We start from the raw sequence: 15,619 nt of genomic DNA on the forward strand, positions 1-15,619 counted from the left end.
ATCCGTTGAACATACAACAGCGCAACCCATCGAACAAATTTGTTATGTATGTACGTATGTAACGTTCTTCCGTTTTCCGTTACATGGCACGACTGGACACGCGAACGGATTGTGCTAACACGTGATACCACCTGGAGATCCATTTCCGAAGAGATAGAGGAGGTGCTGCTGATCTGTTCGCCATGAGTTCGTTCACTTCTTCGGGTACTATATTTATTCCAGATGGCGATCAACTACTGCCGCAATATACGAACAACTCGAAACGCCAATTAACACCGGAATATTCAGACCCATCCTTCAAGTTTGCCAAACTATTCGCTTCAACGCCGATGAAATATATACGGGAACAGTCAGCCTCCATAAAAGCTCACGTCTGCAGCCGTCCGCACGCGGGCGCCCATTACCGTCTACCGTCGGCTGATTGCACTCCGTGTTTTCTTCAACATTCAACAGTTCCATTTTTGCAATCGGAATTAGCAATATTACCTTGCGTATATCGATAAGGATATGAAATAAGGACGGAAACGCGACGACTGATCAATCCAATGGGGAGACTGACTGATGGTGTAGCTACGCAACATCGCGGTATACCATCGAACTCACGGATTGTCCGAAGAAAGAAAAACGAGAAGAAAGGAAGAAAATTGGCACAAATGGAGGAGCGAATTCTGGTGACGATGATCGCGCCCAGATGAATGTTCCGTAATAAGATTAGATGCCGACTGCACGGATGAGTTGAAATAGGGTGAAGACCTCCTGAGCTCGGATGACGTGTTTACAAAGAGAAAACCGAGTAACGAACGAGCTGAGAGAACGCCGCTTGATTGGACCCCGACTTCAAACAATAAAGGATCGTTCCGCGTCCATCGCTAACGAACAATAAATCGCATTCATGTTCCAAGAGAGGGATTTATCTGCAGGACAATGGTTTTGGGTTTCAATTATACTCGTTGTTCCGTTTTTGAGCGAAAAACTTTTAGAAAGTTGTTCGGATAACGTCGAACGTGAGTCGAAAGAGATGGAAAAGAAAAAAATATCAAGATGTCGTATCGAAAAAAATAAAGCAGACGAAATAATTTTATTGGTTTTCTTCATCGGCAAACGTTGAATTATAAATAGTAAATCTTTGAAGTTGGCGAACCTCAAGAGCTTCTAAACTTGAGTCGCTAATGACTAGACGGGGACAAATAACATCGCTGTTCGTCGTTGCTGTCAGCACGCGCAGCACTCGGCAAACTCTTAACATTCTAGTAACATACGGTTGAACACATACGCGATCATTTTTACATTACATGTATCCTTAGAATCATCTTCATCGACGGATATTCGTACCTTAGTGGTCACGTGTCTTTTCTTCCCAACTATCTGTTGCAGTATATCGAAATTGAAACCGTCTGACGCGTTCGAAGCAAAACAGAAAAAAAAGAGCTGAGTAAATCTTGGTGGAGAAGGGGATGTGAAATGAATGTTTCATTGAACAGTTTTTTGAGAACTTCGTACTGTCACGGTGAAAAAGAAGATTCTGTAGTAAGAAAAATTATGTCTGGCTTATAGTTTTAGAAACAAATTGCCTCGGATGAACGCTCTGGGGGTTGAATAATTTTTTTCTGGTCTTCACTTTCCGTTCATTTTGGCACTCGAGACTTCAGTGATATTTCATAGGACGGTCAGTAGCAATTATTCTCGGTTCGATTAATTTCAAATCTTGACATTCGTTTGCAAACTCATGTGATTTCGATCCAAAGACAGGGCATGACAGGGTAATTTTTGTGGAAAGCGGTGGTAAAAATTCACTCGGCTTAGGGTCTCCGAGGGGCTCATCGGTCGAACTATTCATAGACGTCATATTCGGTCGGCCCTCCTCTGTATTCCAGGTATATGTACACCGAACGTGTTCATAAGTGAAATATGTAAACACGACGCTATCTTTTCTTACAACACTCATTTCGAATGCATCAATGGCAAGTGTTTACTCTGTCATCGACGGAGATCGTCCTATCCTATTTAATTCACCCTATCATATCTCTGACAAAAATAACAACATCAGTCGTGTCTAGATTCTAATATTTTCGGTAAACACGCCGTGGATCATAACAGATCGTGGCCGGTCGATGCGATCCCCCCACCTGTGCTGTGGCGCTGCTGTAAATTCGACAAGGGATATTTTGCGAGAACCTTAATCAAATCGCGCAATGTTTACATATTTCACTTATGAACACGGTCGGTGTACGCCTAATCTATCTTACCGCACTCTGCGGTCCTCTAGAAATTTGAATACGTCGCTATTTCAAAAGCAACCCTACCGGGAAACGTTGCAGCGACCAGGCTCTGCATTCCAATATAAATTCTAAGACGTCCATTGGTCAACGTACGAATCTAATTTACCTAATTATTATCTCAAAACAAAGTGGGTTTTCCCTCAGTTACTGGTTGCTCGTCGGTATAAATTCAGAGCCCATAGTCGGGCTCAAAGTGTTTGAGAAAAAGCGATGAAAATTTCGCTCACAAAAGCCGAACTGAGGTGAGAGCGAACCGGTAAGAAGTATGTTACAATTCCTTTTTTCGCACACTAATGAAATTGTGTAACCTGTTTATCAGATATTCTTCTGACGAATAAACGGTCAGGCAGATGAATCACGGATATGATCTATTTCCATTATTATGGAAGAAGAGATACGTTTTCAACGACAAACAGCCAAAAACTCTTACCAAAACCCCTGAAGCGACGCGATAAACCGCGATAGCTGAAAGTCGTTTTGACTGACCACGATGACTCATATACTACATACGTATTTATATTTTTGAGATGCTTTCGTAAGTTACGGTTTAGTAAACATGGAAATAGAATTGGAATTCACGTGGTACTCCAGTTCTTACCGCCGATATGAACAAACTCGAAGTTTGTTACAGACGTGTATTAGTACGGTAAGTGTTTCCTTCTAATGTCGGCTCGGAGAAAGCTGGCATTTATCCATCGGCTACTTGGACGACGTAATCATAACATGTGATACATCTACGTCGTCGCTACATACGAGTAATCGTCCACCAAAACGGACCAAGTTATCCCGCAGAGGATCAACTTTACCTCTCCGTGCAACTGATCTCGTTATGCAAAATATATCAAACGTCGTCGTCATATCTGCCGTATTATTCTCAACTTTATACTTCGCAGTGACCTCGAAATATTCTCCACTCCAATATATCTACGGTTATGGTATATAGGAACGAAACATTCGCGCAACTTTCATGCGTTCTATTTTCTATTTATTCGATCTTCCCACTGTGCAGGTACTGCGAGAAAAAAGAACAAGTTTGGCGATAGTTTCGTTGGATCGTGGACCACTGACAAATGGTTGCAACATACGATAATATGAATTCTGTTTCGCTGGAAGCGTTTATTTTTTCTTCGAATTCTTATTTTACACCCGATGTATCCCGAGGGGCCGAGTTGTCGAGCATCCAATCGACGCTGATCAAGCATTCTTGCTACAGACATCTACAGCTGTTATAGGTATATTTTAGCTGAGAATTTTCGTAAAATATACGCCACATGCGGAGCGATAATTTTTGCATTATTTACGTTCTTATCGATTAAAATAACAATAAAGAAGTCCGATCGAAAATTACGACCTGATAAAGCCTTTGCGATGTGACGGTGAATCTTATGGGAGCGAGAGAAACTGTACGAGGTATCCATAAACTTTGCACGGGCTCTGACTCTAACGGCAACCTATATTATCTAGTCAGTCTAGTGTTCGCTATGAATTATTGTACAAAGACAAGAAAGATTGTTTGACACCTGCTCGAACGTGAATCCATAAATTTATGTTACCGAAAGCAAGAAGAGAAAGATTTTCAGTGGGAAGCGGAAAGGAGAAATCATTATAGTAGGAGTATTTTGAGATAAGTCAGGAATTTGTTTTTTGGTTATCGAATAGAACGACGAAAGGTGGTGATCGTTGAAGACTGATTGTGAGATAAAAATTTCGGAGCGACGCCCGACTTTCGCTGATTACGAAGTTGATTGAATTTGATCGATTTTTGGTACAGATACGAAGTTTTGAATAACCTGACCATTTCGAAGCGAGACTCAATTCCGTTCCGCGTTTTCTAACTAAATATAATTTGACCCAGCAAATAGCGAAGCTTTCCACCCACCGGCGGAACGGATTTACGGAACGTAAATTTACGACCGTCTCTTTACGAAGATAAACAACCGTGCTTAAGTGACCACTGGAACTTTGGTAACAAAACACGAAGTACGAAAACCGTGAGCGAAATCGAAAAGGTCGGGTGAAACGAAACTAACAATAAGAGAAGTGCTGCGGAGGTACGGCTCGAAAATGGCGCAACCAAGCGTCCGTCGGTACAATAAGAAACTACAAAGCACAGAGCGAACCAACTCAACGCTATTTCTAGATTAGAGAACCATTGTGATAAATCAACCATTGAGTTCCAAGCTAACAAAATTTATCGTCCAACTCTCAGACGCCGCATGATGTGGCTATTTTTAAAGTGGCAACTCATCGATGCAGAAATCCCCCAACTGATCGTCTTTGCCGACGGAATAGTCACCAATTTCTAGTCTATTTTTAAAATCACTGCTCATCTGGATCGTTCTTTTTGTCTTTTCTCGGAACATTTTTCCGAAATCAAAGACATTTCTATCCCAAAAACATGCAGCAAACATCTCATTGTCGGGCCTATCTATAATTGGGATTCATAATTACATAAATGAAATAACACTAAAGAATAAAAGACATCGAACTCGCAACCGAAAATCTCTGTCAGTAATCTCAATCAACCGCGATGCAAAAAATTGAAGGATAAAATAAAAAAAAGATTCACATACATGGGGCTCCAGAGTGAGTGGTTATAAGCGATGGCGAAAACCTTACATATATCGCTACGGGCTGAAGATAGTCCGTATTTCGATAGGTGCGAATTATTTTGTGGATACCTTCAGACAGTGAGATATGCAATTGAAGTCCGACTGGAACAATTGTACTCGTGTATCGAGTGACACAACGATGTAAAATGCACAGGCATCGAGCTGAAACATATGGTTCGATATATCTATGATGAAACAAAATTATAGCCTTGCGGCTGTGGAGCGACAATTCTAGATGACGATTAGCACGTATGATCACCCTACTCGAACGAATGTAGTTAGCTGATTCCAATTAAAATTAAAATCACATCGCGGACTGCACGTCGAGGGTTCGCGTTTCCTTAATTAACCGAATTGTTACACACGTTCTTGGCACCGATTCGTATCACAATTCGTCGTCCTGCCTAAGAATCACAAGACCTGCGTGGGGGACATGCAGATACGGTTGGAAAGAAATGACGTCACGCTGATATTTTACCGAATCAGTCGGTCCTCAGGAACAGTATAAGTGACGAACGGTATCCTCCGGTTTTTTATGAGGGCGTTCTTTTTTCTCTCCTACACGTATAGTCTGCTGCACCAAAATCTAATTGTAAAACGCATGTAGATGCAATTTCGCTGATAAAAAGTTTGGCACGAGTTCCAACCCCTACCGTCCTTGATGTAACTGTGAAATATCGAATTCTCTAACCGAATGACATCTTCAAACGTCTGATTAGTTTGAGAACAAACGTTTTCTGGTGCAACTCAACCCATATCAAGTTTAAGTAGTTTGAATAACCGAAAATTGGTACTAAATTTTTGGAACGTTAATGCAACAACATACGAGTACGTATCTCCATACGTTGGGTACGCATAAATTCATGGCCTCGCTGATACGGCATTAGTAAGCTAAGTCGGTGCCAAGTATTAAGTAATTTCATTACTGCACATCTCGTACATGAAGTAAGTGTCCGATCTCAGTAATTTACTCCACTAATGCGACCAGAAGATGAGGCGAATAATGTGTCGTCGATTTAATGTTCATGGGCCTCGATGTTTTTTCATGCCGCAGAGTGAAAAAATTTCAAATGTTTCCGGTTGAAGCCAGAGAATTTAGATTGGGACGGCCGTTCCGCCAGCCGATATAAATATTATCTCCCCGTACGAACTTTGGATGTTACGACGAGTTACTTTCTTCCTTCGTGTAATTATTTGCCTCGATGCATATGCCACATCTAATTGCATGCATTTGCAGGTATAACATCCTATTATCTATAATCTTAAAGAGGTGCGTACGTCGGTTCATTACACAACGAGCGATAAAATTCCAATAATTAGAGAAGTATTCGCCCTGATTATTCCGAATTTTGTTTTATTAATTTTATTCAAGTTTTATCAAGTATTTTATCAAGTTTTCTCGCTTTCGAGAATAGGTGATGTGCGTGAAGTTAGCACCGCCATTTTGAGAATTCAAAAATTCGACAATTGTGCCGGATTGTGCTCAGCTTGTGCTAAAGTGTGCCATAAACCAAAAAACTATATGTCGAACCGGTTCTTCAAAATCGTCCAAAAACGTTTTTTTCGGTAGCACCGCCATTTTGGAAAAAAACGAAAAACACCGATTGTGCTGAACTCTTGACGAGTTACAGGTCGCTGTGCCGCCAGAAATAATTTTTTTACTGTGATAGGTGCCGAGATATCGTCGGTCAAAAAAAAAATATAGCACCGCCATTTTGGAATTTCAGAATTTTCTTTAGCGCAAAATGACGCGCATGAAGTGTGCTGCGTTGTGCCGTAAATAAAAAAATTCCATGATTGACAGTTTGGTCTCAAAATCCAGAGAAATTCCGGACCGAATTCGAGAAAAAAAAAACCATTTTTGCAGTTAGGACATGTGCTGCGTTGTGCTACAAGAGCACAATCTTTTACTCCCATGACTTTTTTCTCTCCGATCGACCCTTGACTCTCAACGAGCCGGTATTCGATTTTGAAAAAAAAACCAACTTTTCAAAAAAATTAATTTTCGAAATTTGCGAGTTGTGCTGAGTTGTGCTGCGAGAGCACAATCTTTTACTCCGATGACTTTGTTCAGCGTGAACTGGCAGAATTTGTGAGTAGTGCTACGCGAGCGCTGGTTAGGCCTTCAGCGCATTCAGTAGCGATCACGGTAGAGCGAATCACGTGGGGCTCTAATTCGCGCTGGAGGGGATAAGTGGCAGCGGTGAAGGTTCGGTGCGCTTCCAGTGTTAGCATTCGTCACATACCGATCGTACAAAACACATAATTCAGAGTGTTGTATGATTGAACGTATGGCCCTCGCGATACGCCACCATTCCACGATAATTCAGTAAATTCAAGATAATTTACTGATAATCTTTTTTTTCAAATTTTACCGCCCAAACTTTTATTAGTATTATGCTGCCCTCTCTTGTAAACAATCGTTATTAATTGTATTCATAAAGAAAATGTTGGTAGTACCGTAGCGAATATTAGTTATGGAAACTGTACTGTATCCATAACGCTTATCTTTATTATTCACATACTTATTTTTTGAATCAGTTGTTAAGTATTTCGCATTCTTGTTCTCATTTTCTGTTTGCCTACAATTAATAGCCATTTTCTTGTATTATTGTACAACTCAATAAAATTTATATTTGGTGTGCATAGCAATAATTCACGTATTTTGTCAATGAATTAACAACTCAAATAATTATATTCTGTAGAAGAAAGGTTAAGCCACCAATAAATCTGATTATAGTAAATTTAAATGAGCTATCTCGGGATAATATAACTATGAGTTTTTATTAAATAAAAGTCAAATAAAATGGCAGAACAAAATTTAAAAATTGAAAAAGAAAATACTGCTGAAGAAAAAATATTAATTGCATTAAGAGATCGCTCGGGAAAATTGAAAAAAAATTCTATCACATGATTATTAACAACAATATATTGAAGAATTTTTAGTGTTTACTTTATATAGAACTAATAAATCCAGTATTATTTGGTGCACGATAATCTCGGGTGGCAAACGATAATTTTACGGCCCTGAAAACATACTGGCCTCTACCATAAATGCTAACACTGTGCGCTTCCATACCTCATTCTGGTGCTGACTCTTGAGCGTTAGACTTCGTGCGCTTCGTGGTTAACTCTGCGTTTGATTATCGAATGTTTTTTCCCCAGAATTGAATAACGCTGAATTTTGTATTTACGAATACCGAGATATTGAAATATATATCTATAGAGGAAAGATAAGTTGGGGCGTATATAGGTATATGTATTCATATATCTTATTCTTCACTGACGCTTTACTCTTGCCTTACTATACGTTTTACCGACATTGAAGATTCTTTGAGTCATATTTAATTAAAATCCAAACTACGTCGGCGGTATGTTTCCCCGGCCAGATATTGCCCAATTGAGGCAATTATTGCACCTGCCGCATTTCAAGGTTTTAAATGACTACGGGACAGTCCTTCCACCGAGATCAGATGTGTTTCGAAATGTATCGGATGCGATGGACTCTGATCATCGCCTCAGTCCGAAATACATTTACACTATCGTAAAATTAAACAGGTATGACATTCACACGGAACTCTTGCAGTTTTTCAATATTGATTCTTCACAAAATGTATCTATCGGTAACAGTACCGCAGATACTGTTGACGGTGAAAATCGCATAGAGTTTTCCCTAAATATCGATGATATATGGGACGAAATGAAACCAGAGGAAGTCGACTATATATTCAAATCGCGTGGCAAGCGTAGACTTTGTACGCTCAAACGAGGTACGTGGACCAATGTGTTGTACGGAAAAATATTCAGCCAAACTAAGCTACCCTGCGCGCTTAGTTTCAGAAACATAAAATCATCTGAAACCGGGTTTACATGAGCGTTACAGCAAAATGTCCGGAATGTTTATGCTTTTTTTCAGGTCGTGTTACTCACGCGCCAAAAGAAGGTAGTCCAATTATTATGGAATGCGTTATTAAAGACTTTGATGCAACTATTAAGCATACAAAAAAGAGGCAGCTGAAAGGTTCAAATAGAACGAAAGTTGCTAAACAGATGGTCGATGGTAATGTATTACCTTGTATATGGAGAAGGAACAAAGCAGATGAATTGATGGATTTTGGGGATGATGAACCAGCTCACCTATTCAAAGGTTCAGTTCTGCGAAAAGCCAAGGAGGAGAGGCAAAATCAGTTGCTTGGTATTAAGACCTCGAATGTATACGAGAGTTTACAGTCATTCAAGTATAGTTCGAAGTATGAAGGTGCAATCCGGGCGATTGTTGTTGACCCGTTCTTTATACATTATTGGACGCAGGCGCAAATGGCAATTTTTGAGAAATTTCCAAATACGCTGTACATTGATGCAACTGGCTCCCTTGTAAAAAAATTAAGATTGCCAAATGGAGATTTGAGTCCACATCTCTACCTATATCAAGCTGTGGCACAAGTTGAGTCGCGAACAGTGCCAATATTCCAAATGATTTCGGCGGCACAGAATACGAATGCCATTGCGTATTGGCTCTTCGAATTTTTAAGAGCAGGAACGATCGAAAAATCGTCATTCCCCATTTCAAAGGAAGTTGTGACGGACTTTGATAGGGGGTTATTAGGAGCAGTTGCGAGAGCATTTGCTCAGCAACCTAGCCTCAAGCACTATTTGTGCGTATGTTTTGAGGCGATAAGGCTACCACCAACCCGACTACCATCCTGTATGTTGAGGCTAGACGTGTGTCATTTCGCGAACATGATCTCTAGGTGGAAATGCTTTGGTGGGAAACCACCCCGCGTGCGTCAATTGTATCTTAGATCGATAGCAATTCTAAGAAAACAGGAAACTTTGAGAAACATAGAGGAGATCGCCAAGGCCATACTTCTTCTCACATTGAGCCCGAATTTGAGCAAGAACTCTCTGGCAGACCGTGCACGGTCAGTGCTGACGATGCACGTGAGGGGTGATACTCGGGTTGATATTGATGAGGATTACCTCGGTGACTCTGGTGAACACGACCCCGACAACATCGATCAACAGGACATGGCCGATACGGACCTATGGCAGTGGGCTGGTCAGATGTATGAAGATTGCGTTGAATTAGTCAGCAAGGAGTCGGAATCCGATGACGTTAATGGATTTTATTGCCCCGAAGTAGCCAAGAAGTTGAGAGTCCTACTTCCCTATTTTCCACTATACACCGAAGTAATGCGACCGATATTTGGCTACGGGACCGTGAATGCTACCTCGGCGGCTGTCGAGTCGGAATTCAACGATTTAAAACATCGGGTGGCGAAAAATCAAGTGCTGCCCCTCCGTGTGGATAAATTCGTAAGTCGGCATATATTATCTTTCTCTGGCCGAATTAAGCTTGCGATGGTAGGGCAAGATGAGAGTGAAGAACCGTTGCCCATCAAGTCTGATCAGCCAAACCTCATCCGAACTGATTTGCCGGAGGAAGATTCAAAATTAAATATTTCGACAGAGCGGGTGGCTACTGCTACAGACGACGCTGCGGAATCCGACGGTCACGATCTGCCGGCTCTTTCGGAACTCATTGCCGAACAAAATTGGCGTAATAAAAATGATAAGAGGAAAAAAAGATTTGGATATGCTGACCCCTTCCCGCAATATCAATCAGAATGCTATAATTATACAGAGCTGCCAGTCATACCAAATGGAAATCACTGTCCAAGCGTCCGTGATCGCAAAGGTCTGGTGCACCTTCCTTATAACACATGCGGTTTCGATAGCATCTGTCAAACCTTGGCGATGCAAATGTCGAACAATGAAGTCTACAATTCGACAGTGATTAATACATCGTCCCGCATTTTCTCCGTCGCGGTCGACTTGATCACTAAGGGCCTCTGCGCAAAGTTCTATAAGAACAGTGCTTTTCTTCTGCGAGATATCGAGCAATTACCCCAGGAACCGTTCCGGAATAATATTATAAAAATCAATTCGTTATTGCTAACATCGAATATTGCTAACTTGGCCACATATCTCCTGAAAGACGATCCGAGTTTCAGAGAGACGTGGAGCTGTGAAAAATGTGGCAACTCCGGTTCTCGACAAAATGTTCTGCTCGGTGTCAATTATGACATATTGTCGCGTAAAGGAGTGAAACATTTGAACGAGGCAATCGCCCAGGGCCATCATCCTCCGAAGGAATGCTGTGGGGAAATTCCTCGTCTGCAAAGAACCTACGGATCGCAGGTTGTGATCGAAAGTGACTGTGGAAATGTGCCGTGTCCGCTGCAGGACTTTCCTGAAATTCTGACGATTGTCGAAGGACGGCATTACCGTATCGCCGGAGTCATAGACTACCAAGGTGGCCAGAGTTTCAGGTCTGTCGGACACTATACGACGTATATACGATTAGCGAACCGTTGGATACATTATGACGACGATCATAAAAAACCAAAGTCCCGTATAGTCGATGATAGCACGGAAGTACAAGCACACTTGTGCATATACGTTATATTCTGATGGGAACCGGAGGAAGCAGACTATCCAAAACACGGAGGATAAGTTAAGAAAAGCGTCAGGGAGGCGTCAAGACATTGATGTTGCTATGAACGAGGATATTGAGCGACTACATACGTGCTTTGTGTTCTCGTGCACCTTGTTTTAAGAAATACATGCCACCAATCTGCGCGTAGGTCACCGATTTTGGTGTTCTTCGAAATTCTTGATCTCTACTGACCCCCAACAACGAATCCTGAAGGATAGGCCCGAATTCAAAATATTTCGGGAGATATCGAATTTTCAAAATTTTCACAAAACTGCTCCGAGGCGCGCGGAGCCATCTTAATACGCATGGATCATCGGTTCCTTTAGGTCGAAAATAATGTTTCTATAGTGATTCTTGGTCGTCAGAGAGTCACCTTCCAAACTGTAGTGCCAAAAAAAAAATTCCAAAATTTTCGAATCCGCCATTTTGGATCCAGGCCATTTTTGAGTTTTCGACCAAAAGGGCATAAAATTTTTCGATCAAAAAAATCTTAAAATTTAGGGTCCGGCATAACGAAGAATCCCTGCAATTTTCAGGAGGGTGGTCGGCTTCGTTTTTTTTTTATTAATTTTTTTGTTCGTAAAAAAATCGATTTTACGTGAAAATTCACTCATGCGGTCGAAATTACTGCTTTTCAACCAGAAGGACATCATATTTTTGGATGAAAAAATCATGAAAAATCAGAATTGAGCATACCTAAGAATCCCTGCAATTTTCAGGAGGGTGTTCGGCTTCGTTTTTTTTTATTAATTTTTTTGTTCGTAAAAAAATCGATTTTACATGAAAATTCACTCATGCGGTCGAAATTACTGCTTTTCAACCAGAAGGGCATCATATTTTTGGATGAAAAAATCATGAAAAATTAGAATTGAGCATACCCGAAAACCCCCACAATTTTCATGTGGGTGTCCAACTTTGTTTTTTCTTTTTTAACATTTTTGGTCAATTTACGACAACCAATTTCGTATCGAATTTTTAGTTTTGAATTGTTTGAAAGCTATTTGAGTAGCTCCGTTTCATATCGTTTGCATGTCGAGTGGTAGCCTTTAAAAGGGCTGATTGTTTTTGTTTCATGTTGTATCGCCTTGTTGATCTGGTGTCTTATGTCTTTTGAGTTCATACGAGTATTGAGTTGAATCGAGTTCATACGAAATTGGTTGTCGTAAATTGACCAAAAATGTTAAAAAAGAAAAAACGAAGCAGAACACCCTCCTGAAAATTGTGGGGGTTCTTGGGTATGCTCAATTCTAATTTTTCATGATTTTTTCATCCAAAAATATGATGCCCTTCTGGTTGAAAAGCAGTAATTTCGACCGCATGAGTGAATTTTCACGTAAAATCGATTTTTTTACGAACAAAAAAATTAATAAAAAAAAAACGAAGCCGAACACCCTCCTGAAACTTGCAGGGATTCTTCGTTATGCTCGATTCTGATTTTTCATGATTTTTTCATCCAAAAATATGATGCCCTTCTGGTTGAAAAGCAGTAATTAGAGAAAAAAGTCATCGGATTAACATGTTGTGCTCTCGTAGCACAACTCAGCACAACTCGCGAATTTCCAAAATTAATTTTTTTGAAAAGTTGGTTTTTTTCTAAAATCGAATACCGGCTCGTTGAGAGTCAAGGGTCGATCGAAGAGAAAAAAGTCATCGGATTAACATGTTGTGCTCTCGCAGCACAACTCAGCACAACTCGCGAATTTCCAAAAATAATTTTTTTGAAAAGTTGTTTTTTTTTCAAAATCGAATACCGGCTCGTTGAGAGTCAAAGGTCGATCGGAGAGAAAAAAGTCATGGGAGTAACAGATTGTGCTCTCGCAGCACAACTCAGCACAACTCGCAAATTTCGAAAATTAATTTTTTTGAAAAGTTGGTTTTTTTTTCAAAATCGAATACCGGCTCGTTGAGAGTCAAGGGTCGATCGGAGAGAAAAAAGTCATGGGAGTAAAAGATTGTGCTCTTGTAGCACAACGCAGCACATGTCCTAACTGCAAAAATGGTTTTTTTTTTCTCGAATTCGGTCCGGAATTTCTCTGGATTTTGAGACCAAACTGTCAATCATGGAATTTTTTTATTTACGGCACAACGCAGCACACTTCATGCGCGTCATTTTGCGCTGAAGAAAATTCTGAAATTCCAAAATGGCGGTGCTATATTTTTTTTTTGACCGACGATATCTCGGCACCTATCACAGTAAAAAAATTATTTCTGGCGGCACAGCGACCTGTAACTCGTCAAGAGTTCAGCACAATCGGTGTTTTTCGTTTTTTTCCAAAATGGCGGTGCTACCGAAAAAAACGTTTTTGGACGATTTTGAAGAACCGGTTCGACATATAGTTTTTTGGTTTATGGCACACTTTAGCACAAGCTGAGCACAATCCGGCACAATTGTCGAATTTTTGAATTCTCAAAATGGCGGTGCTAACTTCACGCACTGAATAGGTGTATGAAATATACAAAATGTCAAATGGGCTTATATTGTAGTCTGCACCCCTTGTCAGTCGATAAAAACCACGCGTTGTGAGGACAATAATAACAATCATTGTACATAATACACCTCAACTAAGAGACCTTGCATTTGATTCAACCTCATTAATATACTGACGTGTACAACATCTTGGAAACATACATTAGCAACAAGAACGCGGATACCCGAATATTAGGCCAATGGAAGTGTTGCACGAGACCGAAAGTGGTTATATTCATTGTAAGTACATAGAAATGCGAAAACACGTTATGGCACGTGTCTCAAGCATTCTACCGGCATAATATCTACAAAACCTAGCCTTTGGATATTCGTTTGCGAACGCAGAAATAATCTTTGGCACGATAAGCAAAAGATTTCGTTTATATAAGAGATGGCAGATAACTGCATTCATCTCGCTCTCTCTCTCTCTTTGCGACTCTTGACGGGTCAGCGATGTGGAAACGATAATGGCGAAACACGGAGGACATGTGGAACGGTTCGAGTTTTGGTTTGACCATTGACCGTTGACTCAATACACCCGCATTCGTTCCATACCAAAAGAGACGTCGATATTCTTCCTGTCTGTCGAAACGTCGAGCCCGGAAATTATTTTAGAATGTTCCTTGTCGTATGCCCGTATTGGCTGAGTGTCGTTGCATGATATGCCGAAGGAAAAAAATAAGAAAAATGGAAAAATTCTGGAACATTATCTATTACAACGACTGGGGTTATTCGTCGAAATGAAAATACGGACAAAAGTTTTCGGAGCTTTTTCCGTTGGCGCGATGTGCATGGAGACAGCTGCAAAGTGCAGTGAAATGGTCAAGCGGCGAACCGCGACGATCGTCGCACCCAAATTTCCGAGAAAAGATTTATAAGCTGAGAAATATACGAAATCACTATCTCCTGCGGTGTCAACTCACTCCGAGAAATATCCAGTTTATCATTGAATGAAAAACAAAAAAAAAGAAAGCAGCACGCCGGCTCGAACAAAGACAATTACGTTCGCCGAGAAACAGTAATCATTTCTGGTTACTCATGAAACTTATAAAAAAATATGGTTGGAGCTGATGAGAATAATATAAGTATGGCAATGGAAGTATGGCAATGGTTGTTTTGTGGTCCCAAAAACTGTTCGCCAACTCAATTGATAGAGAGGTTCTGTCAAGGGAACCAAACGCAAAAAATATCTGCGTCCATTATCATTACATGACAGGCTGCACGTCGTAACACCGATACGAAGTTCATTAAATGTACGTACACAAACCTCATTCATAGCTGGCGTAGTTAGACACTACGCGATCTGATTTAGGTTGCCCCAAAATATCCCTGGTGAAATTTACAGCAGCGCAACGGCACAGGTAGGGATCTGGCGTTACTCGACCCGATTGCGATGGCTCACCACAGACATATTAGAGCCTGACAATCAAAGAATTACATTATCGACGCGAATATCAAAGCCTTCGAATAGGTGGCAGCACGTCACTTGCAAGCTCGTTAAAAATAGAGGAAGAGCTCGCAAGCATTTCGCGTTAAGTTTCCGATCAGATGCGAAAGATGGGGTACAGATAGGCTTCTCTTGATTTTCAAGCTTTTTGAAGTTACCTATTAATCTCGCAATAAATTGGCGGACTAGTACTTACGTACGCTGTGTATCGTACGTACGTACGTACGTAGGCAGCGCGAGGAATCAATGTCAAGTCACCGGAAATTACTGATTGTAAGAATTGAAAGCGCACAGAAATATCGTCGCGATTTTCCT

The 15,619-nt window shown here is 40.7% G+C and overlaps 1 protein-coding gene across 12 annotated transcripts in view; it reads right to left on the reverse strand.

Annotated features, from left to right (window-relative positions):
• LOC105691151 (tropomodulin) overlaps positions 1 to 15,619 on the reverse strand; it is a 76,452-nt gene that overhangs the window by 43,369 nt on the left and 17,464 nt on the right. Inside the window, exon 1 of one of the 12 annotated variants that reach the window (XM_048650413.1) lies at positions 15,125 to 15,148. The exons of 9 other annotated variants lie outside the window; for them this stretch is intronic. In XM_048650413.1, the coding sequence (XP_048506370.1) occupies positions 15,125 to 15,133 (9 nt within the window). In that variant the 5' untranslated portion in view covers positions 15,134 to 15,148. Of the gene's footprint in view, positions 1 to 15,118; positions 15,149 to 15,619 lie in introns of those variants that run through there. 2 more of the 12 variants (XM_048650410.1, XM_048650409.1) reach the window with 2 other exon arrangements.

Source organism: Athalia rosae, chromosome 2, assembly GCF_917208135.1.
Source record: "Athalia rosae chromosome 2, iyAthRosa1.1, whole genome shotgun sequence".
Classification (NCBI taxonomy): domain Eukaryota; kingdom Metazoa; phylum Arthropoda; class Insecta; order Hymenoptera; family Athaliidae; genus Athalia; species Athalia rosae.